General features: G+C 49.2%; 1 protein-coding gene and 1 long non-coding RNA gene across 3 annotated transcripts; one reads left to right on the top strand and one right to left on the bottom strand.

Moving 5' to 3' along the window:
- NEUROD1 (neuronal differentiation 1) lies at positions 1–2,334 on the bottom strand. Of its 2 annotated transcripts, XM_058027863.1 has the most exons (2): positions 2,244–2,334; positions 1–1,154 (listed from the first exon to the last, which is right to left on the bottom strand). In XM_058027863.1, the coding sequence occupies exon 2, from the start codon at positions 1,143–1,145 to the stop codon at positions 57–59; it is 1,089 nt and encodes a 362-aa protein (XP_057883846.1). In that variant the 5' UTR covers positions 1,146–1,154; positions 2,244–2,334; the 3' UTR covers positions 1–56. The 2 variants fall into 2 exon arrangements, with proteins under 2 accessions (XP_057883846.1, XP_057883845.1); XM_058027862.1 differs by lacking the exon at positions 2,244–2,334 and having other exon boundaries at positions 1–1,160.
- Positions 2,335–4,794: 2,460 nt separating this feature from the next.
- Positions 4,795–13,982, top strand: LOC131085675 (uncharacterized). The gene is made up of 3 exons (XR_009114669.1): positions 4,795–5,539; positions 11,615–11,745; positions 12,631–13,982. It is a non-coding gene; the product is annotated as an uncharacterized LOC131085675 (long non-coding RNA).
- The last annotated feature ends 10,529 nt before the right edge of the window (positions 13,983–24,511 follow it).

Genomic DNA, 24,511 nt, shown 5'->3' with positions numbered 1-24,511 from the left:
GGCGGTGGCGGGCGGCGGGCGCGGCTCCCGGCGCTCCTGCGGCCCGGGCGGGGGGCTCAGTCGTGGAAGATGGCGTTGAGCTGGGCGCTGAGGACGCGCTCGTGGTGCGGGTGGCCCTCGTAGGGCGCCAGCCCGTCCACCGGGATCTCGCAGCGGGAGGCGGCGGGCGGGAAGATGGCGGCGTGGGCGGGCGCGGCGGCCAGCGCGGCGGCGGCGGCGGCGGGGTAGTGCATGGAGAAGGCGTAGCTCTTGTCGAAGTCGGCGGCCGGCTCGTGCTTGAAGGAGAAGTTGCCGTTCACGCTGAGGGGCGGGCTGAGCGGCCCGTCGAAGGCGGGGCTGGCGCCCTCCGCCAGCCCGCTCTCGAAGAAGGGCTCCAGCGCGGCGCCGTAGGCGTGCGGCGGCTTGAGGTGGAAGAGGTGGGAGCTGTCCATGGTGCCGTAGGGCGGGCTGGGCAGGCCCGGAGACTGGTACGGGTAGGGATGCGCCGGGAAGGGCGCGCCCGCCGCCGCCGCCGCCACGTGCGGAGGCACCTCCTGGCTCTGCTCGGGGAGGAAAGTCCGCGGGTTGAGCTGCAGGCAGCCGGCCACCAGGTTGGTGGTGGGCTGCGACAGGCCCTTGCAGAGGGTCTGCACGAAGGACACCAGGTCCGGGCTCTTGCCCGAGCGGAGGATCTCGGAGAGCGCCCAGATGTAGTTCTTGGCCAGGCGCAGGGTCTCGATCTTGGAGAGCTTCTGCGTCTTGGAGTAGCAGGGCACCACCTTGCGCAGGTTGTCCAGGGCCGCGTTCAGCCCGTGCATGCGGTTGCGCTCCCGGGCGTTGGCCTTCATGCGCCGCAGCTTGAAGCGCTCCATGCGCGCCTTGGTCATCTTCTTCTTCTTGGGGCCCCGCCTCTTGGGCTTCTGGTCGTCGTCTTCCTCCTCCTCCTCTTCCTCCTCCTCTTCGTCCAAGTCGTCCTCCTCGTCCTCCTCCTCTCCGTTCCGCAGGGAGTCCTCCTCGGCCTCGGCGTGCAGACCCTCCAGGTCCTCCTCCTTCTTGTCCGCCTCGTGCTCCTCGTCCTGGGAGCTGAGGCACTCGTCCGTCCAGCTCGGGGGGCCCTGCGGCTGGGACTCGCCCATCAGCCCGCTCTCGCTGTACGACTTGGTCATGGTGAGCCTCTGCATGGCGGAGGGGACAGAAAAGAGACGTGTCAGCACCAGGAGCAGCGACCGTGGCCACCCGCGGGGAGAAGTCGCCCGCGCTTCGCTCCCCGGTCCCGCCGCCCCCTCCCGAGGGAAGCCCTGGATTCCCCACCGTGCCAGGGCAAACTTTTAATTGTCTCCGCGTTTCTGCCTTGTAATTAAGTTGACATATGTTCAAATACCATTATGTAACTCGCCGATATTAGCGGGGAATATAAGCAGATTATGCGTGCGGGAGTCAGCCCGGGCGGCACGACGCAAGCGGACCAAGAGTGGGTTGTTTTGTTTTGTTTTGTTTTGCTTTAGAAAAAATCCTTAAACATTTTTGCCGAATAGGGGAAGGGGGAAGGAGGACACACGCGCACACAGGGCACCTGCAGGGACGGCTGGCTCCTGTGTCGCCTGTCCCCGCCGCTCTCCGCCGTTCCCCCTCGCCGCCTCCTTGCGTGGGGCTTGCCCGCCCCAGCGGGCACCGAGCACCTGCTCCCCGGTGCCGCCTCCGTCCGCAGCACTGTCACCGGGCTGCGCGGCCCCTGCCCTGCCCCTGCCCCTGCGGTAACAGGTGCGGGACTGGCCCCGGCTTCCCGTCTCCGTCGTCCCCTCTGTCGCAAACGAGCATCGGTTCCCCGCTTCCCGTGCGGGGCTGGGACCGCTCCCGGTAGCGTCGGGCGCACCGGGAAGGAACAATGCCCCACGGCCGCCGAGGCACAGCCTGCGCCGGGACCGCGGCGATCGCGCTCCGGGAGGAAGGGAAGCCCAAAGTTCGGAGGTGCATCGGTGGAAGCACATTAACATATCTAACATGCGGCTGTACAAACGGATTTAAATGCGTGCATGGACGCACACACACATTTACATAGATACATATATAAATGCACACACACACGTACGTGTGTATGGATGGATACAGGTGTGCCCGCGCACACCAGCAGGAACGACCGCAAGCGACAATAAAACCTGAAGCCGTTCCGGCAGAGGAATATCCCGTCCGCCCCGACGTCTCAGGGTCCTCTCCCACCCCGGCAGAACCCTTTTCCCCGGGGATAACACACGGTTTCCCGTTACCTCCGTCGCTCAGCCTCTCCTGCGCGGTGACGGTCTCATAACCCCGGCGCAGCTGTCCGTGCGAGGGCGCCGCGCGTGTGTGCGTGTGGCGTTTATTTCCCGAGGTTGCCCGGCGCCGGGCTCCCCCCGTTATATAGCGGGACGGAGGATGCGCGCCGGGGGGCCGGCACCGGGACCCGGGCCGCGCGCGCCCGCCGCGCCCCGCGCGCCTGCGCCCCGCCCCGCGCCCCGCCCCGCCCGGTGGCACGCGCCATATGGCCGCCCACGTCAGGCGCGCGGCGCCCCCCCCACGTGACGCCCCTTATTTGTATGCGGCCTCGCGCCCGCCCGCGGAGCCGCCACGCCCGCGCTGACCCGCGGGCCGCGCCATCTGTCACCAGTGACACCGCCGACACCGCCACCGCCGACACCGCCGCCACCGCCACCGCGCCGCTCCGCACCGCTCCGCGCCCGCCGCCGCCCAGCCCCGGCCCGCGGAGCCCCATTGTTCCCATTGTTCTGGGGTGCGGCCACCGAGGGTCCCCGCCGGCCCCCCCGTTACATCTCCTCACGCGCGCCTCTGGCCCCCCGAGACTCCCGGTCCCCGTCCTTGTCACAGGCCCCCTCCTCTTTCCCCGGTTTGCGCCGGTGCTGGGGAAAGCGGACGTCCCGGGGCTGTGACACTCACACACGCACACACACACACACACACACACCTGCCGCTCTGTCCCAACGCCCGGAGCAAACGCCGGCCCGCTTTTCCCGGGTTTTCGGTGGGAATGCTGCCGGTTAACGGAAAGTTTGGAAGAAAGACGCCGAGTGGGGCGGCTTTAGAGTCTTCAAATGTCTCGGCGGAGTTTGCAAAGGCCGCCAAACCTTAGGGATGCGCTTTGAGGAGGGATGTAACCCCCTCGCATGATAGCTGTGCTACCGGCACGCGTTATCCGGATATTTATTCAATAAAAATAAAATTATTTTCACCTCTTGACACTTTAAATGCGGAACAAATCATTCCCCCCTGAGGAGATGGATTTGGACGATAATTTTCCAGGTCGGGTTATTTCTAAAATGTTTCTCTCCTGTTGGTGACCTACATAGCCCGGGGCAGCAGGAGGGGACTCCGGGGATGTTCGCCTTGTCGGTAATCAAATACAGAGGGCAACCGGCTACTTTTTGTTCCGCCGAATCTGGCCGTTTCTCGGTGGCAAGCGAGGGCCAGCAGCGCGGTGTGCGCCGACAGGTCCGGCGGGCGAGGCTGGAGCGGGGCACCCGCGGGTCCCGGCGGCTGCGGCCCTTCCCTGGGGCACGGAGGGGACGGAAGCGACACACCGATGGATGGCCCCTGCCCTGGCCACCGATGGATGGATGGCCCCTGCCCTGGCGAGCCTTCTCCGGCCACAGAGGCATCCCCGGGCCGGGGTCCGGAGCATGCCCGTTCCCTGGGCGGCTGGGCCGGGCCGGCAGCCCCCGAGAGAGCGCGACCCCATTAACGGGAGCTGCTGGGGCGGCCGCGCTGCTGGAACGGACAAGTTTTGGAGGCAGCGAGGTTCAAACAGGTTTGGAGCGTGCAGGAGAGAGATGGGTCTGGTCCAGCCCTGTCTAGATTACTGGAAAATGTCCCTTTGAGTGACTCTGTCTGAGAAGACACCCGGGAATGTGGGCACTGGGGAAACACTAGGCAAGAATATTGGGAGGAGGACGCTGACAGAAAACTGCATCTCGGGGAGCGGTGAGAACTTTGGGGTGCTCGTGTGCTTCTGAGTGTGATGAACACAGTCATCTTCCCTGGGAGCAAGATAAAATCAACACGTTGTCGATTGGCAGGTAACTAGAGAGACAAATAAAGAAGCAGGCAGTCGGACAGAGGGGCTTAAACCCGGCGGGCCCGGCTCGTCCCACCCCAGTCGGTGACTGACGAGGGTACCGGTGGCCGGGTCCGCAGGTGCGGGGCGCTGCTCCGGTGCCGCCCGTCGGGGCCGGGGACGAGCGCAGCGCTGCGGGGGCCCGGGGCTCTCCGCCGTTCCGCCTTCACCTTCCCGCCCTTGCCGGGGCTTCGGCGCTGCTTCTGCTCCCGGTCCCGCAGGCAGCCGGCTCTGCCTCCCCTACTCAGGCCGTCCCTGGCTCAAGGGCTCCAGTTTCCCACCTTCCCCGTTCCTCCTCTTCCCCCAGCCGCTTGATTTTATCGCTCCAAGCGTGCCTATTTTTTTCTCCCTGACCTACAGACTCCTCCTTCTCCATCTGGCTTCTAATTCGGCTTCTGTTTATTTTTCCTCCCGAATCCTTTGATTCTCTTTTCTCTCCCTATTATTTTTTAATGATTTAAATTTTTTTTCCTTTTGTCTTTTCTTTTCCTTTTCCCTTTATTTTTTTTTTCTTTATTCTCTCTCTCTCTTTTTTTTTTCCTTTCCTTTTCCTTTTCTTTTTCCTTTCTGCCCCCCATCTCTCCCTCCCTAGCTGGCTTCCCGCCCCCCTCCCCTCCTCCCGCGGCGCGGCACGCGAACCGCACGCGTCCCAACAAAGCTCCGTCCGTCCGTCGGTCCGTCCGTCCGGCCGCCCCCGCTGCCGCCTCAGCTGCCGCCCCCCGGCGCTGGCAGGAGGCGCTCCCGGGGCCGCCGCTGTCCCAGCCGGGAGCGAGGGGGGCTCGCTGCGGGGGGAGGCAGCGCTGTGGAAACGCCTTACAGTTGTCCGGAGCGCGAAATCCGCTCCCGACGAAATCTCTTGGGTTTGCGGCATTATCTTAATTAAGATAATTGATTCATATTGCACCTGCGAGAGTGCGGGGAAAAGATGCCTCCCCAAATAGCTTGGAGCTATTGGAGAGAGGAAGCCGCGCTTATAATTGAGCGAGTGATTTACTGCCCGGGTAGCCCGGGCTGCTCGGACTCTCCTTTCGCTGCCAGGCTTCCCGTTCTCCCTCTCCAGAGAGGCACACACGCAAAACAAGGAGGTTATCCTGAATAAAAAACAGAGAAGGGAAAACGTCTCTGCCCGCTGTCCCTGTCGGTCTGTCCCTCCCCAGGGCACGGCACCGCGGGGCCGGAGCCCGTCGGGCTCGGGAAGGGCCGGCTCGGGTCTGCCCGCGGCGCTGCCCCGCTCCCCAATCCCAAAGGCTGCGGGGACAGGAGGGCACGGGAGGGGAGGGCAGCCCCACCGCCCGGATCACGCCGAGCCGGGGCCAGCCTGCCGCGGGAATCGCCGCGGGAGAACCGCGCCCTGGATGAGCCGCGCCGGTACCGGTTCGGCGCCACCGGCGTGAGACCGCCCCGCGCTTCGTAGCGTCTCTCTAGGACACAGTGTACATCTGGGCTCCAAAACTGGTACGGCTGATTAAGGTGCCTTTTCTGCTCTTTCCCCCCTTAAAACTCAGTGTATTAATTTTATTGAGCCTTTCCCTGCTAGATAAACGCCGTTGTTATTTTAATTCTATAAATGTAAACTTCTATTTAGTTAATGGAAAATACATCACCACCGAAGTTTAATTATCAGCTTTTTAAATTACTCTTTTAGTCAAGTGCACACAATTATGAAATCACAATAGATTTAAAATATAATTCAAATTGATTAAAAACAAACAAATCAGAGAAGTACGTACCATTAAAGCAAATGTCTAAATTGTATTGGTAGGCCGGCTACCTCCTGAGCTACGGTTGAAATAGCGTCAGCACTCTGCTATCGGTGTCAAACCACCTCTGTCATTAGGAAAAAGGATTCTTATCAGAAGGGATTTAGATGCTGTTGTAACTGCAAAACCTAATTATTTTTGATCCAGGCATTTACCCCCAGAGTCCCACCTTGTTTAAATAAAGTGTTTTCTTTCCTCTTGAACAAATGCATTTCCATTTGAATTAAATATTGATAATTTGACCTTTTAGTTCCTTTAACTAATCAAAAGGAAAAAAAAATCCAAATGTAGATCCTAGTGCCTTGCCCTAGTGGGTCTTTCCGCTTGAATAGACACTGAGATTAAATGAGTCAAACTTCCTCTTTCATTGCACTGTCTTTGCACTAATTGCTTATGCAAAAATGCAGATTTGTATTAATTAGTAACTCCACTGATTAGTTCGGTGGTATTTTCACGTAATAAATCATGCTGCAGACACGATTTTTGGCACATCCCCAGTAGTGGCTCAGGATGCAATAAGTTTTCCATATTAAATAAAATCTTAGCCTAAATCTACCTTTTCGTTGCAGGTACACTGTGTACCACCTGCTGTACGCACCTGCTACGGGAAATTACCTTCTGTCCCTGGCAAGGCTCTTTCCTTGATAATGCACTCCTCTTCACAGGGTGTAGACTTTAAAATGGGACACGTGAATCACAGAATCAAAGAAGGAGAGAAATCTGATGTTATTTTTAACCCTTTCAAGTGAATAATGTTAATTTTAAAGGGGATGAAAGATACATGTATCTATGTAAGATACCCCAATGTAGATTTTTTTTCCTTTTCTTTCCTATGCCCGGCCACATTATTCCCTTTTACAGCATCACTCACTGCATGCCCAAATTATCAAACCCAAGCCCATTTTTATTTTGTACATTTCTTTCTCTTTCCTCGAGCTGCAGAGGCTGAATTTGTACAAATATCACACTAGTTAACTGGAGCCCACATCTCAGTTGGATACAGAGGCCTCAGCAGCAACAAGGCTCCACAGCATCTCTGATGGTATCTACACAGTCCCAAACCCATCCCTGCTTGCTTGTATCCTGAAACCTCTGTAAAAATCTCTCTAGATCACACACAGCCTGCAGCAGCTGAGATCTATATGTGAAAAATCTTTCCCAATTCTTTCTAAAACCATCCTAGACATTACCTTTCTCCTGGTTCCCTGAGACTGAGTGCTCTATACTTCACACTGTGTCCTCAAGCAAGGCAGCACAAGGCATTGTTGTGATATTTGCCACAACAAACAATGTCAGTTGGTGCAGTGCTTGTTAAAAAGGATATGAGGCTCCAGAGGAGCATAAAGGATGATGACACTGGTGTCATTTCCTTACAGGTGATATTTCCAGGGCGGATCCTGACCAGTCTTTTTTTCCTTTCTGATAAAACTCTCCCTCACTTAAGCAGTGCTGTTGCCACAAACACACTTGCAGGATCTGGCCTTTGGCCTCAGTCTAAGGGGTACAATGGGGTGGAAGAGCATCAAACACAGGTGCCAGCAGATTATCCAAAGCTTTGCTGAGATTAAAATCTTGTCTCAATATGAGTTATTGCATATTCTCTAAATAGAAATCTCCTTAGTGGTGGCTTTAAAAGGTCTGCTTTTTTTTCCTCTGAGAGAAAATAGCAGTTGAACCCCAGGCTGTGCACATAAAAGCTTATGTGTTTGTTCCCTATGGCCATCCAATCTGAACATTTTGCCAACATTTTGCACTTCCTAGCAAAGCTACTGCTTCTGTTAGTGTTCCTTTACTGAAGAAAGTTAAAGCAAAAACACTTTTAAAGAGTTATACACAAAAATGGTCCTGATTAATCTCAGAACACGGTTACTTGTTTAAGCAATATCCTGAGAACAAAACAAGAAAGGTTAAATCAATGATCCACAGGGATGGAAAAAGAGATTCAAATAATCATTAAATCTTATTACGTAATGCGGCTTTGTTTTTACCTCTTGGAATGAGTTCACACCTGGATCTGTGCTTTAAGTGCTCCACAGTGAGCTGGGCACGATGGAGAATCATTTCCCATCACAGAACAGTGTAACTCCCACAGCTGAAACTCTTGCTAAGCACTGTAAGTGCATATGAGGATATTCTGAGTTATACACATCACCGCATTGTAAGGGATTGCCTTCCTCTGCCGTTCCTGTCATCGCTCCCCTTTTACCCCCCTGACTGTCGCTGTCAGCTCACAGCATTGTGTGAATGCCTAAGAGTGTGTGTCACCACATGTGGCTGCTTCTCAGAGATGCTCCTGGGACATTAACCATCCCAGCTATGGGTGTGACTATCCCAAAACTACACTGACATGATGTTCTTCTCTGTTTCTTGAGGAGATGTCTCAACCTCTAATCCACAAAGGACAGGATAAGCATTAGATAAGACACTGTGTTTTCCCTCTTTCACTGCAAAGATTCACAGAAAAGATGCTATCTTGTCATCAAAAAAAGCACTTTTGTTCTTATATCACTTCCTGCAGAGTGTGGTTTTATTGCCCTTCATTGTCTGGAGGAAATCTTAAAATTCACCTACAGGAGGTATGTACATATATATGTATATCTATCTATCTATCTATCTATCTATATATATACCTATATATTTCAGCCCTAGGGCTGAAACCAAGCACAACCTAGACATAAATAAACTGCAGTCATGTCCCAAGGGCTTTCAAAGGCAAATGTCCACGAGGACCAAAAATATGTCCAAACCCCAAAATATTTTATTGTAAGTTCTTGTGCAAAATTAACTTTCTGTGATATTTCAGGAGGGAAGATGCAAGCCTTGTTGAGGTGCTCAGTGTCAGAGAACTGATGGCTGCGACTCTAAGTGACTGTGGGAGAAGTGTGGACAAGGAATGGTCTCCACACTGTAGCCTGTCAGGGATCCTTTGGAAAAAGATTGGCTGTAGTGGAGTTCTGGCATGGGCAGGCAGTGATGCAACAGTTAAGGATGTTCTGGCTGGAGTAATCCTGCAGAGGCATCCTTAATGCTGAGCTTTAGCCCAAAGCTCTGGGTGGGACTGTTTCTGGGGTGCTGGGACTGAAGCTGTGTGCCACAATGCACAATAACTTCTCTCATGCACCGGGTAGATCTTTCCTGTTAATTTGTGATGACTCGTGCCTAGGAAAACATTTCTCTTTGCAAATCATCATCTGATCCCAGAGATGTATGCCCAGTGTGTCCTAAAATCCTGTAGCTCTCTCATCTTGCTTAGTCCTTCTGTCAGAGATTTTTCTCAGTGCTGAACCTTTGCTTGGTTTATGTGGATTCCCAAGAGAGGAGGAACACACTTGTAAATCACTGTTTTCTCTACAACTGAGCTCCAGTTACATGCCACTATGATAATATAAATATTTACTCATTTTGTCCCTCTTCACCCTTGCAAATGGATAAGAGCATCTGGCCCTTTCTTAGTGGCCTATTGTGAGTTTGCTAGAGCATCCAGTTGTTTATGCTCACTTGAACAAGGGAAATAACCCTGCTCTCCACTGCTTTGCAGAGTGGGGTCACTGCTGAAAGGGGGTGTTAACCTCTCCTTCCAACAGGAGTGGGGAATTCTCACCTGGTCACTCTTCAGGTGTCTTGCAGATCTGTAGTTCACAATTTCCCATGTGAAGCAGTGGAGAAGAAATCCATGATTTCTCTATTTCTGTATGTTTATCCTCAGACTTCATGCTGTGTTATTTACAGAATATTTTTGACAACACAAAAAAACTTAAAAAACCAATGACAAGACAATGGAGAATGAGATCTAGCATTTTTAAAACTGACTTTTAAAAAGCGGTGGAAGCAGAAATACAGAGCATAACATTAAGATGTATTTTCAAAGATCTATTTCAAACTATCATCTGTTATTCTTCTGTATCCATGTCACCTCTAGGTAGACTAATGCTCTGTAAAACTATCAGTAAAGAGAATGACTACATATTCTTTCCAAAATTATTTTAAGGGTTGCAGTTGTCCAGAATTGAAAGGCAGCTTTCAGTAGGTTGTTTCTTTTTGTTTGGTTTTCTTTTAAACTGAGGTGTTCACAACAGCAAGAATCCCTTCTTCTGATAGATTAGTACTTGTAAAATGATTTATTATTGAAAAGGGTTGGCAATTTCAGCTGGTGTCAGGTTTACTCTATCTCAAGTAATTTATAGTCCATTTCCTCTACTGTAGATCCACGGGCAGTTACAAGTTTCTTGGATCACCTTGATTTCCAATTTTCTGTTGCAAGTTTGGGGCGGCTCGTTCAGTGGTGCTGTGAGCAGACATTGGGAGCTGTGGGCAGGAGGGAGCAGCAGCGAGGAGTCAGCCCGGCCAGGGGTGGGCAGCACCGCTGGATTCCCACCCTCGCGTTAGGGGCCGAGGAAACGAGCCCGAGGGGGACAGATCGGTGCGTGCAGCACTCGAGGGCTCAGTAAAGGCCATTGCAGGGCCGGTGTCACCTGTGCAGCTGGGGAAATGTAACAGCTTGCTGCTGCTCAGGAGGGGAAGGCTCACTCCCTCTGCCTACTGCTCTGTTTCTCTCTTCCCTTTGCTCTTGTTGGTGGGATCTGCTCCATCCCCTGATACAGATCTGGTGTCGTGGGACTCAGCTTAGAAAACTCTTTTGACACTGAACTGGCTACATTGGCTCGTAGAAGACCTGACAAATACCTTCACAATGCAGGATAAGAAGCAGAAGCACACAGCCAGGAGAGAATAAGGACAGGGAGAGAGGGGGAAAAGGAGCAGATGGAGACCCTCACTTTTTCTGCTGCAATGTGGTTCTGCATTGAGCCATCATGACTGGTGGCACTGCACCATTTTCTGCTCCTTGTTAACCAGTCTGGGATGGATGTGCTGAAAACACCATCACCAAGTTAGATGAACCTTTGATCTGGCCCAGTATGGGACCACATTACATTTACAGTATTTTGTACTTTTTCTCATTTTTAGCTTTGTAGGAATGGCAGAAGGGAAGTCCTGCCTGTCCTAGTTTGGGTCTCTGAAAAAATGATCCCTGAGAGGTTTTCAGTGAAGCTGAAATCTCCCTGGATGGCTTAAGCTCATGCCATCCTATCCATTGCATTGTCCATCTGCAACGTGTTTCATTCTCAGTCCAAGTTAACCCCAATGTGTCACCTGTGCTCATCACCCTGAAGAACAGACACACAATCCTTCTTAGTTCTGCATTTTCAGTTTGAAGAGATGGCAGCTTTCATTTATCTGGCCAATAGAATTGTTTTAGTCAGCAACCAAACTAGCAAGAAAATATCCAGCCAAATTCTGATGTTCTCTAAGACCAGGTTGGAGGGAATTCTCTAAAAGGATTCACAGCAACATTTGGGAAGAAACAGACAAGAGTCCACATCAGACTCAGAGAAGAAGGCATTCAGTGTCCATCTCTAGTGGCACAGGACTTCATGCATCAACCATCAGAAATTGCTTCTAACAGCCTTAGGGCTAACATTTATTTGAGAAAAAAAAAAAAAAGTATTTTCTATGAATTCCTTTTACAAAGGATTGAAATTGTTAAATAGACTTCATGCTAAAGGCAACTTAAGCAAGGCTTTACTTTGTTTTGTTTCCAGTTAGAGAAGAGAGAACATATTTTCATTTCTTTGCATTGAGATGCAAACTAGAGATGTTATTCTTGACCATTATGGTGAGGTAGTTTACAAGAGACTGAGAACAAGACATACAGACATTAGAATATTAAAGGGAGCATAAAAGAATGGATGAGATATTTTGCTTCCTACAGGCAACAGAGAAGAAATGGAGCACCTGCTGGAAGTTCATTTGTATGTATTACTGCTGTGGTGGAGAGATGGATGGCCGTGGGGGCAGAGCTGTGCAGATGAGTGGGAGGAGTGGGGGAGGCCGTGGAACAAGGTAACTCAGAGCCATTTCTGTGCTCATTTGCCTCCTGCATTCCCAATCAACTTCCAAAATAAATTAGAGAAGATGAAGAATATCTCCAACTCACACCAGCTGCCAGTTGCCTTGCACAATTAAAATGTGCAGAGAGGTGCTGCCGTGCTCCATGATCTGCAGGGGCCGTGGGAGCTGACAGCCCTCACTGCTGTATCCTCAGCAGGCCCCTCTGCCTGCCATCCAGGACAATGCCACGCTCACACAGCTCAGGGTTCTGTCTGTGGGTGCTCTGTCCTGCTCTGGAATTGCAGTAATGTCTCAGCACCAATTTTTTTTTCTCCACCTCTGTTCTCTGTTCACATATATAATTCAAAATGTCACAGAGGTGTTGCTGTAAAGTCAGCAATAAAGTGATGATAATGACAGTGACCCTCTTCTCCTTTGCAAAAAATTGCCTGTTTTTTTGGGGCAGAGAAGATAGGGATGTCCTTTTATTGTGTACTCAATAGAGCAAATTGTTATTAGATTATGAAAATAAGAAAGTTAACTCCCCTCAAAAATACTCAACCAAACAAACCCCAAACAAACAAACAAAACCACTATCTTCACATTTGCATTTATTTGAAAAAAAAATCTTTCTCCCCTATTCTAGACATGAATGCTCTGTGTGCTCCATTTATTTCTATATAAGTAATTTCATATATAAGTAATTTCATACATAAGTAATTTCAATCATATATATTTCATATATATGTATATATGTGTGTACTGGAGGATTACAAAGTACGGTACAAATCTTACAATTCATACACACACACAAAAAATTATCTGCCGCTAGATTGCGTCATTCTGTTTAATAAGTTGGCAGAAATAAATGTCTATTTTGACATTTCATCTTCTCAGCCCTTCATGTGGCTCGGCTCCACACTCGGTTCCCGCCGGTCGCGCCCACCAGGAGATGGCACTGGAGAACCTGTCCTGCAGAGAGAAGGCAAAAATGCCGCTTCACAATCCGGCTCTGTGCTTGTGAACACGAAATAATCCGGAAGGTATCTCTCCTCCGCAGTATTTGCTTCTAGGAAGGGCTAAAGGCTTTGGCTTTTTTTCATTTTGTTCTCAAACATGATGAAGAAGAAGCTAAAAGGAAGCCAACCACAGCACCCAGTGAATGCCATCTGGGTTTGCCTAGTGAAGCACATTCTGTTTTCTCAAGTAAGTCCTACAACACTGATAAGCTTTCAAATAGAAGATTTTATCAGCAAAAAGGGTTTTTCTCATATAATATCAATTTATAACACCCATTTTCTGAATGAACAATCAATCTATTCAATTTTGAATAGAACTACAATTGTGACTGAAAAAAATGCACTGTAGCAACTTAATGTGGGAACTTTTTTCAAACTTTAATAAAAAATGCAAAGGATTTTCTGGTGGCATGAACATTTCCACCTTTTAAACACTTATGTGGTACATACTAAATCTTGCTTTGGATTCTTGAAGCATTTTTCAGTCACTTCGTACTCCCGTCCCAAAATGCAGAACCATGCTTTCAGATAGGTTCCCACTATGGAATGACAGCTGAAGGGATGTACATCTTTCAGATTTAGCAGCACAGATATGAGAAGAAAGTAGCCATATATAATATTTTGGGGAGAAGCCTAGTTACTTAAGAAAATGTAGAGATTACAAGATGGAAACTTGCTCACAATCTCTTTCTCTCCAATAGCTGTTACTTCTCGTGAAGATTGATGAAAATGTCTTCAACACGATCTAAATGGCACTTATGCCTCAGGGTTCACTTCGTGTCTTTTGATGTGTCCCTGATCAGGCTTTGTTTTGGGAGGTGTGATGGTATAGGACCATTAACCGTTACCAGTAAGTGCTAATGTTAATTACATTAAGCACAATCCTCCAGTTGGTCCATCTGTTACTCATTTTTTATGTGCTACCTATTATTGTTTGGGGTTTTCTCTGTGCTCCGGGAAGATATCTTCTAGCTTTCTTCTCGGCTTTATTTAAAATATGTTAATTTATGTATGCCTCGATGAAATACTTAAACGCATTTCAAATTTAGTTTTCATTTTCTAGGGATTTTTAAAATATTATTTTTGCCTGTGGTTTTAGTATTTAGTTGCGGCATTGCACCGGAATGTATAGCTTAGTAAACCACTACGGCATCTTGTATTTCATATAGTGTGCGTCTTGAAAATGATCAGTGTCATATTTTTAGATGAATTTGGGCAGTTTTCCTCACATTTCAGCATCACAATTTGTACCTTTGTGTGCAAATTGCATGGGTTTCCGTTTCCCTCGCTGTATTTCCCTTTATTTTTCGGGTAAATTCTAAACTGTAATTTGTATTTTCGGTGTTATTCACCTGCTGCTTTACTTCTGGTAGCAATCAGCCGTGCCGCTGGCTGAAGGCGCAGGGACAGGGACAGGGACAGGCTGCTGATCTCTAGCTCTCGGGCCGCGGCGCTTCGTGCACCACAGCCAATTACTGCGGAGCCACGGACCGACACAGAGCGCTCAGATCAGGATTTAGATAATTGCGGCGTGCTTAAAGTGCGGCTCCCGGCTGCTGCAGCCGCCTCCCGGGAGCGGTGCGGGGCCGGGGCAGGAGAGGGAGCGGAGCCGGGATAGGAACGGGAGCGGAGCCGGGGCAAGGACGGGAGCGGAGCCGGGGCAAGGACGGGAGCGGAGCCGGGGTAGAACGGGAGAGGAGCCGGGATAGGAACGGGAGCGGAGCCGGGGGAAGGACGGGAGTGGAGCCGGGGCAGGGACGGGAGAGGAGCCGGGGAAAGGACGGGAGAGGAGCGGGGGCAGGAGAGGGAGAGGAGCCGGGGGAAGGACGGGAGCGGAGCCGGGGTAGAACGGGAGAGGAGCCGGGGGAAGGACGGGAGCGGAGCCGGGGGAAGGACGGGAGCGGAGCCGGGGGAAGGACGGGAGCGGAGCCGGGGAAAGGACGGGAGAGGAGCCGGGGAAAGGACGGGAGAGGAGCCGGGGCAGGAGAGGGAGCGGAGCCGGGGCAGGGACGGGAGAGGAGCCGGGGCAGGAGAGGGAGAGGAGCCGGGGCAGGGACGGGAGAGGAGCCGGGGCAGGGACGGGAGAGGAGCCGGGGCAGGGACGGGAGAGGAGCCGGGGCAGGGACGGGAGCGGAGCCGGGGCAGGAGAGGGAGAGGAGCCGGGGCAGGGACGGGAGCGGAGCCGGGGGAAGGACGGGAGAGGAGCCGGGGCGGGGACGGGAGAGGAGCCGGGGCAGGAACGGGAGCGGAGCCGGGGCGGGGACGGGAGAGGAGCCGGGGCAGGAACGGACGCGCAGCTCCCCCTCCCGGGCAGGGGGCTCTCGCCGCCCCGGGGGAGGCTCCTCTGCCCGGCCCTCTTCACCTTCGGGTCGCTGAGCCCCTCCCGGACTGCCAGCTCACTGCCTGGCCGCTGGACAACGTTAGCGAAAATCCGAATAACTGGGTTTGGGACGGGTTTAACCAGCTCAGGACAAGTTCTGGAAAATCAGATCTCAGCAGCAGTTTCCTGTGGTGACTTGAGATGTCCTCCCAAACAGTCACATTGGAAAATAATTGAATATCTTTATTATTAACTTCCACCTAAGTCTTGTGTTCCCTCTTATGGGCTTACACTTACAGGTAAACCTAAGGGGACATGATATACTGACCAGCACACTTCTCTTTCCTATCTGTAGGATACTCTGAGGCGAATTCAAGGCTGGGTTTGAATGTTGTATTTCTACTTTGCAGGAATTGTAGGTGATCTTGAGTTTTCTAGAAGTCCAAGAGTAAGCACAGCACAAGGAGTTAGGGCAGTAGGGTTCACAGATGGATCTCCCCTGCAGTGTTTGGCAAAGTTGCATGAGATCATCGGGGACTGGCCTCATGAATCTGATGCCTTATTCTCAATTTTCAGGCAGGGGTGGTGTTAGTCTGCTTTTGTGAAGGCTTTAGGAGAATATGAGACAACTAGGACTGCAGGATCAGATTTATGTGTTCTTACAAGGTCTCTTCAGAGAGGAGAAAGTGTGGTACAAAATGAAGGTTTCACCTGAAATTTTGGATAGGTCTCCTGGAAGTTACGATCAAGATCTGGTTTTGGGTAGCCATACAAATAAATATCAAGTTAGGAAGTTAGGAGAAGCTAATGTGATATTTTTTAATTTTGGAGTAATTTTAGCAACAGTTTATCTTATCTATTTAAAGGTTCTAGTTCCAGAGTAGAGAGCAGTACCATGCATTTCAAAGTGCACACAGGGATAGATGAGATATACTTCAAAGCAGCCACGAGTTTCTGGGCTTTGGTAAGGGCTAGTGTTAAGGTTGGAAGTTCTGCAGAAGCAAGTTAAGATCTGCAGGTTACTTTAGACTATTAGATGACAGTTGCAGTTAGCTGGGGATCTGCAAAGCTGGATGTAAGGAGTTTAATTTTTCGGGCAGCAGGTGGTGCCTGGTCCCCAGGATGCCGCAGTGCCGGGAGCCGCAGGGCTCGCTGTGACTGCGGTGGGCCCTCGCCGGGGCTCTCCGCAGCCACAGGGGCTGTCCTTGTGCAAATCGCCACGAACACCGGCGTCTGTTGGAGGAGGGAACGGAGTGTGGCTGCGTTTGAAGCAAATCACGAGCAGGATGGTTATGGTAAAGAGTATCATAAGTTAAAGGAGAGAGAACTCTCCCCCTTGTTCTCAGCCAGGCTAAGCAGCTGACACATCCAGCCAGAGCTGTCTCTGGAAAGCAGGACGGGGAATCCACATCCAGAAAGCACACACACCCAAAGATCAGCGGGTGCTGGGGATTTCCAGGATACTGTGGACATCCATGGGATAGACACCCCAAGAAAAGTGCTGAGTACAGTGGTTTCCAGCTCATCTTGCTTGGCCACAGCATCTTGAGATGGGAGTTTGCCCTCAATGCCCTCCTTTCCATTGCCATGAGTTGTGATAATGTTTTCAGACTTGCACAAGAGACTTGGTAGGCTGCGTCCTGTTTCAGAAGGTGACATAATTAATCAGAAGGACAGGGATGTCCTCCTGTGGCAGGCAGAGCAGTGCCCAGCCCAGCACTGGCTGGGAAGCCGTGCTAACATGATGCTCTGCCTTCTCCCACTCTGCCAAGGAAGGGATGCTCAGCAGGGGAGTGGGCAGGACTGGCACTGGCAGCAACAGCAGTGTGAAGCTGCAGCCAGGCAAGACAAATTAGGAAATGAAAATCATGAAACAATAGACAGAGCTTTGCTTCCAAAATGTGCCATGGAAATAGATGGGCTGTGAAAGTTTCTTTGTCTCTTCATTCCTGCTGAAGATTTTAATTTTGGATCAGAAAAACAAGCTCAAAGGAGTAGAAGGATACTTTGGTTTGTTTGGGAAGTTTGTAAAGGCACCTTGAATAAATGCTAGCAGTAAGGGACTGAGAATATCACAATGCTTGGAAACAAAAAAGTCATCAGTTATAATTTTTGCTTACTATACCCTGAAAAATAAAAGCAGTGGCGGTCCCTGACAGCTGCTGACAGGGAGGAGGCAGGTACCTCTCCTTTGGGGCCACTGGCCATGCTCCCCCTCCTGTGGTGCAGAGCCAGAGGCCAGAGGAGGCGACACCCGGCTGGCAGGGGCACTCGGGTCCTCATACAGAGAGGGGAGCTACGTCTACAAGCTGCATTCTCACACATGTGTGATAACATAACACAACACCCAGAAAAGAGAAGGATTTTCTCTGAAGCAGCCTCCACTGGCAGCTGCCATGTGCTGTGTCTGTCCCTGTGACACAAAGCAGGCCCTGCCCGTGCTGCAGGCAGTGACTCCTGCACACCTTGCGGCTCATGGCAGCAGCTGAGAGCTTGGGGTGTGCTTGTGCCTGAATAGTTAACAAACACAAACCCATTTAAATTGTTGAGAAGTTTTAAATCTAAATTTCTATTTAAATCATTCCCTTGTTAATTAGAAATATATTTTATTTTCTGAAAATACTGGTATTACCTTGTCAGAACATAATGGATCGGGGCTCTTGGAAGAAGCCTTACAGCTTTCTTTGACATTGAAAATTTTCAAAATTGATTTTCAAAAATTTTCAAAATTAAACTGTTTTCATTTAGATGCCAACGAGTTGGTTAAAAATATTTGCCTCTGCAATTCCTGTAGAAATTGGTATTTTCCCGATGGTGGTGTTTTCACTGCTGACACTTGGTGGTGCTGCAGCTAACAGGTTCATATTTTTCTGCTGTGACTTGTTTACTCCTCTCCTCCATTTGCCGATATGCTTGGGCCGCCGTCGAGGTCCCAGAGAAAAAACTTTATTCACATTCCTGAGGAACTACAACCCATTTTTCAGCAGTTCTTAAGTGAATAATAATAATAACGGAATAACAACAACAACAACACAGCTGCATTTATGGTGCATTTCCTTTCAGAATGCAGAAACATCATTCAAGTGAAGAAGTGCAAACACAGGCAAGGCCCTGGAATTATAAGCATCAGCACAGAGGGGGAGCTTCAAAAAGGACCTCGAGAGATCATGGAGTCCATCCTCTGCAAGAAGGAGCAAGGATAGCTGGAGGTCTGCCCAGCTTTCTCTGGGATAATAGCAGTGCAGGCTTTATGGGCACACCTGAAATGCTCTGATGTGTTTTACAAGCACTCACCCATGCAGGATCCTCGCCCCAGTGAAGGCAAAGGTGAGGCACAACGTGGTGTTTGGGTGTTTCAGCCTGAGAGAACAGAAATAGTCATTCCTGCCAATGGACAGTGCAACTGGGGCTTTGGCTTGTTCCAGCTTTTCTGTGGGCTTCATCTGTTCACCATCCATGGGTGCCAGAGGAACTGCAGGACTCCACTGCTTTGCTCTGAGACTCCCCAGGTTTTCCTCTGGACACCCCAGAGCTTGGCATGCCCCCTGCCCTTCCCCCTGAGACTCCTCTCAGGTGTTCATGGCTTTAAGGAAGGCACTGCAGGTGATCCTGGCACGATCCCAGCAAGGTTTCTCTGTCGGGAAGGAGGTGCATTCCTGCACGGCTGTGATGGAAAGCTGTCTCTGCTCCCACTGCCACAGGCACAGCCCACCACCTTTGCACAGCTCCAGACTCTGTTTCAGACAGAAAACAACCCATAGGGACAAATGACCTTAATTATGAGGACAAAGGTTAGTTGTTTAAGTGCAGAATCTTAGTATTAATACAAGAAATAATCAAGATATGTTGTTGTAATTAAATTGAATCTGTTCTTTCCTCCCCGAAGATTTCCCTCTCAATCTAATTTATTATTTGGTTGGTTAATCAGTATTAAAGATCCAAAGCAATAGTGGTCCACACATGATAAGCATGGCCTAGAGCCTGGCTGCTATTACAGGCTTCCTGGGAGGTGCTCAGGTTCCAGGCTCCAAAAAAACCAGTTCTGTACTGACAAATTGCAGTGAACACACATGCATGGAAGCAATAAGAGCACAATGAATGTGCTTCTGCTGAAACAACAGGGACACTAAGCTGATGTGGAAAAATTGTCTGCTTAGGCAGGAAAATATGTTCTTACTTGGTGGTTCTGTGTGGTGGAAGCCTCAAAACATATGGGATCAGTTTTGGACACATTTTAATGCTTTTTAACATGCCAGCTTCCTTCATCATTGGTCTTGATAGGTAAAAGTGAGCTGCTTGTCACAACCTGCTGCTTCACAAAGGCTCATGTTATGTGCTGACTTTGGATTTGGGGCAGAAAAAGGGAATTATATGCCAAAAGGAAAAAAAAAAAGAGATGCCATTGACAAGTTATGAATGGGAGAAATTGGAACATATACCATATATCACCATATACTATATACTCAAGCTCTCAAAAGGAAAAAAAAGAGAAGAAAAAAGGCTGGAAATTCCATTCATAATCTGAACAGAATTGTACTTTTTTTCCCCAGAATAAAAACATGTTTGTACCTTTATTTGTTTCCTTGGTTTATTTTTATTGTAGCTGTTTTTCCCTATTTTTCTTAATATTTGAAGACTAGATATGTTTTCTAAGAGAAAAATTTTTGTTTAATCTTCACCTGGGGAAAAAAGTTTGTTTTCCTTTGCACTATGAGGTCTGTCCTTTTTACCAAGGGATTTTATTACATGTGATTTTCCCCTGGAAATTATAGAGACACCCTCACTCTTCTGGGAATGAAGAGAGTAAAATGTAGTCTGACATATTGAAATGGTTTTGCTGAACTCTTCTTCAGAACTGTGCCCTATTTTTTTATTTTAAATCTGCTTTAAAACCAACATCAAACATTGCTTGAGCTCTTATTTTGGTTCATATTGTACCCAGGAACCTGTAGGTCATGAATTTACAGATGCATATTTACAGATGCACTTGGATATCCTGTTACCCCTGCTGAAACTCCCTTACCATGTCATGGGAACACTTGAGGAGGATTTGACTACTATTCTCTAAGAATACGTTTTCAGAATTATTTCCAATACTTTTCTCAGGAAGAAGTGTTTGTTTTGGGTTTTTTTGTTTTGGTTTGGTGGTTTTTTTTGGGTTTTTTTTTTTTTTGCTTTCTATTTTTATTCACAGAGAGATATATACCTGTTAGGCACAGGTACATATTTCTTTCATGTTTTCAAGATTGTCTTATTTAGTCTTCCCAGTGGATTTGATGTAGACACTCCCTGTTCTCAGGGTGGTTTTCTCTCACAGAGTTGGATGCAAGCTGGACCTTGCAAAGGAAAGCAAAGCCACAAATATCATGAAGAAAAGCAAGCAGTAGCTATGTGTACACCATGTACCCTGTGCATACCTATCTTATCCCAAATCAAGCAACTCAGCAGACAATAGGAGCGGATGTTGCCAGGATCTTGCTCAGCAAGAGCCCTGAGATGGCCAAGGTTCTTCTGCATTTTCCTGGTGCTGTTACTCTCTGTCTTGGTTGGAGATGCTCTGGAGACAGCCAGCACCTCCACCTGGGCTTGGGTGCAGGCAGATTGTGTGTTTACCTTGTTTTGTACACACTGCTACTCATACCACTGAATTAATTATTAAAAATATTGGGGAAGAAAGTAATCTTTGGGAATGATTGCATGCTTTTAGATTCGAGAAGGTGAAAACCATATTAAAAATATATCTTCAGTGGAGAAAAAAGATTTGAGATAGCAAAACCAAAATGATTCAATCCATTTTGAATGAGCCCTGTATATCGAAAGGTATGATTCGTTGTGAACGAAGAAAAACTTGCCTTAAACCAACACTTAGTAGTTATTGAATAGAAAATGTATGCACTCACCTTTGAATAAAGATGACCAAGTAAGAGTTTCAGAAGGACCTCAGCATGAACCTCACAGTAATATTCTATATATAAATAATTTTAATATTATTATGGTGCAAGCCTTTTTGGAGAATTAAAAGAATACCTGGTTTTAGCACCCAGCTACTCACAAAGCAGAAACTGACAGGGAAGAACTAAATCTTCTTCCATGTCAGATGTCCTAATATGTAGATTGTATTAAGGAGACAGTGGGAATTGGATAATCCCATTCTGAGCCAAAATGAACACTCCCTGAGGAAGCTTTGCTGGCTGGCAGGTGATGGATACAGTGGCATGATCCTCCCAGGAAGCACAGCTATATCCAAGTCCTCCTTTCTAGACCTTCTGCATACCTGGATACTGTGGCCCAAAAACGTCTCTCTAGGCTGTGATCCCCCTGCCAAAGCACAACATTTAAGATTCCAGTTCATTCCAAGCTTTCCATGGAGGAGGTAAGAAAATGCTGTAGGGGTCCTGTGCCTGTATGGGTGTGTGAGAGATACCCTCAGCTGCTGGAGCAGCTCTGGCAGCTGCGAATGACAAACCCTCACTGTGACTGAAGGTCCAGCCTTTTGCTCCTGCAAAATGAATACCTGTGGGATAGAAGGTGGTTTTTTCATGTTGCTGGTTGTTATTGGGGTTTTTCCCTTAGAGGTAATTTCTGGCCTAGTCCCATGGTTCACACCATGGTCAACAGCCTCAGCACATATCAACGACTGAACTAATTTAATAAACTGTTCCCCATAAATAGGAGAAATGTGGTGTTAAAATGTCCTGCTCCTCAAGACTTCACTCTTACTTGAATGCAATGCTCCTAACCAGAGCTGGAAGTAAAGCAGTTTACTAAAGTATGCATGGCTCAGATTACAGTGTGTGCCTCCTCCAGACCGTGCCAAGGCAGATGGGAATCTCTACAGAGCATTACTCTATTAACTGCAGCACCATTCTTTTCCCATTTCATTTTTTTTAAAAACCTTCTTTTGTCTTATCTATGTACCTATAACCTAAAACCTGACTTCCTGAGGTAGGTGATATTACAGCTTCAGTGAGTGGAGCCTGTGAGACACAGAGCAGTCTGAGTGCTGCTGCTGAGCTGCCAGAAGCTTTTGAGAGAAAACTTTCTTTTGAAAGCTGTTTTGATTATTTTTGCTTTATAAATACATATAAATGCTAGATCTCATTTGCAGACTGCCAAAGTGCACAAAGGGATCATGGTCAGATGCTTTCTTTGTGCTTTGTGCTTTGGCTGAACCTTGTAAACAAGCTACAACCCTTAAAGCAAATTTTGGGTTATGCATCCTGTAGGAGGTGTATGCCTGCTCTGCTTTAAAACCATACACTCTGAGAGTACTACCTTTGGTTTTCCTCTTCTAAACATTTAGTTTATTATAGCCTAAAAATAAAAGTTTCAGTCTTTTATCTGTGCTGTGCTTGAAGCATGTAATATTTCTCCCAGCAAAATGAGATAACAGTGAGCCAGGACTGAGGGAACAGCACAGCATATAAGAAGAAAACACAATTTGATCTGTCCTTATGGACTCATGGCAGTGAATTACAGCTGCCAGTGGGATGTGCTCAAGAACAGCTGAGGCTGCCCTACACCCTGTGAACAGCCAAAGGGCAAAGGGGCACCCAGGTTCCTTCATGTAGAGCATAACTGGCTCTCAGAAGCATTTTGTGCATCACCTTGGTGGTCACCTTCCCAGTGACATCTGGTGGGCCAACACCTGGGCCACCATGGGGAATTGTGTACATCTCTCCTCCCCACAGGTGTCCCACTCTCTCCCAGAAACCACATCTGAGCCTGGTTTAGCTGCATCCTGCAGGAGCTGGGCTGGCAAAGCTGCCAAGTCCTTGAGCCAGCAGCGGCTGCCAGGCACCGTGCATGGCAATGCCTTGCCCAGGCTGAATGGAAGGAAGAGGTGGTGTGTGGGGAACACCCAGTGCTGCTGGAGCAGGGGCTGGCCAGTGTGTACACCCTGGCTCAGGCAGCCTGGCCAGCAGAGGCTGCTCTCAGGAACTCTCCCTGGAGTCAATCAGCATCCCTTGCTGCTGCTGCCGCTGCCCTTTGTGTGCAGGGTCTGTGGTGTTGGGTGAATCCCAGCTCTGAGGCTGCTTTGGGGACTTACATGATGTGTGCCTGACCTCAGCTCCTCTGGCTGTTCACCTGTGATTTTCCAGCCTGCCTTTCCTCGAGCTGCTGTGCAAAACAGAAGCTTTACCCCTGAGGACTCTGGGTTTGTGTCCACACATCACCTGGGCTGCTGTTGCTGCTGCCCATCCTGGCCCTTCTAGGGAGGTTCTGCTTGTCCAGTCTCTGCTTCTGCTTGGTATTCTTAGCCAGAGACACTTTCTAGAAAAAGACAGTTCTATGAGCAGTTTCCTATGGATTTACTCATGTGTATTTGTGTCTGCTGAGCTGCAAATTCCATTTAAAACAATTTTTCATGAACAGAGCATTCAGAACATCCCCCTCCAGAGTGGCCTCCTGAGTTTCTAGCAAGAGGTGGACTCTTACATCACATCTCTTCTTGAGGTCATTAATAGGCCTCTCCCTTTTCCTGTGAAATGCACGAACTTAATTTTATGTCTTCTCCTCTAAATGGGGTAGAAATAAGTCAGAGGCTCAAGAGCAGCTTGGGAAGGAGGGGGAAAAGGTGATGGTGAGCACAGATCCTGGTTTCCTTAGGAAAACAGCCCAGAAACAGGATGAAGGTATATATAGAAAGAGGCTTGCAGTTTTATCTCCTTTATGATAAAGCAGTGCCATGGAAAGTAGCTGGGCACAGGGAAAGTGGCTTTTCAGGACGTTAAGTTTCCTGCAGTGTCCAAGCGGGGACAATGTGTTTTTTAGCTGGGTAAAAGAGCTGTTTCAAAAGGCCTTTCCTCCCCTCCAAAGCCTCACAGCCCCTCCTGTGTTTCTGAGATTGCATCTGGAAGGAAACAAAAGATGCAAACACCAGACCCAGCGTGCTAACTGAAAAAAGATATTTTTTCAGTCAAGCAGATGGTGAATAGAAACCTGCCATAGCAACCAGCTTACGCAACCCTCCCAGCCCCTGTGTGCCTGGTAAATACAAACTGCCAGATAGAGCAGCCAGATAGAGCTGGGCACAACAGCCCCTGCTATTAAAGCACTGACCCCAGGAGCACCCAGAAATTCATAATGAACTTCTGAAGGAGACATAAAAGTGCAAACACGGTGATGTAATCTGAGGGCTGTTCCAAGGCGCTACAGTTATGGCTTCTGTTCATTGCAGGGCCCCCCAAACCCTGTGAATCACCAGCAGAGATGTGAACAAGCCCTCTGTGGGAGCACAAGTCAGCCAGAGGTGACAGTGGGGGCTGCTGGAAGCTGCACAGGCTGAGGCTTGGCTGGAGGAACAGGAGAGAGCAGGGCAGCCCCCACCTGGCTCTGCTCCTGGGCACAGGGGAAAGCTGCCCAAGGAAAGGTGAGGAGGCAAAGCTGAGGGTGAGGAGGAAGATGGTGAGGCAATCCCATCTTCGCAGGCTCCCCA

This window comes from Melospiza georgiana, chromosome 7, assembly GCF_028018845.1.
Source record: "Melospiza georgiana isolate bMelGeo1 chromosome 7, bMelGeo1.pri, whole genome shotgun sequence".
In the NCBI taxonomy this organism is placed as follows: Eukaryota; Metazoa; Chordata; class Aves; order Passeriformes; family Passerellidae; genus Melospiza; species Melospiza georgiana.
This window is presented reverse-complemented; position numbering and strand designations above follow the sequence as displayed.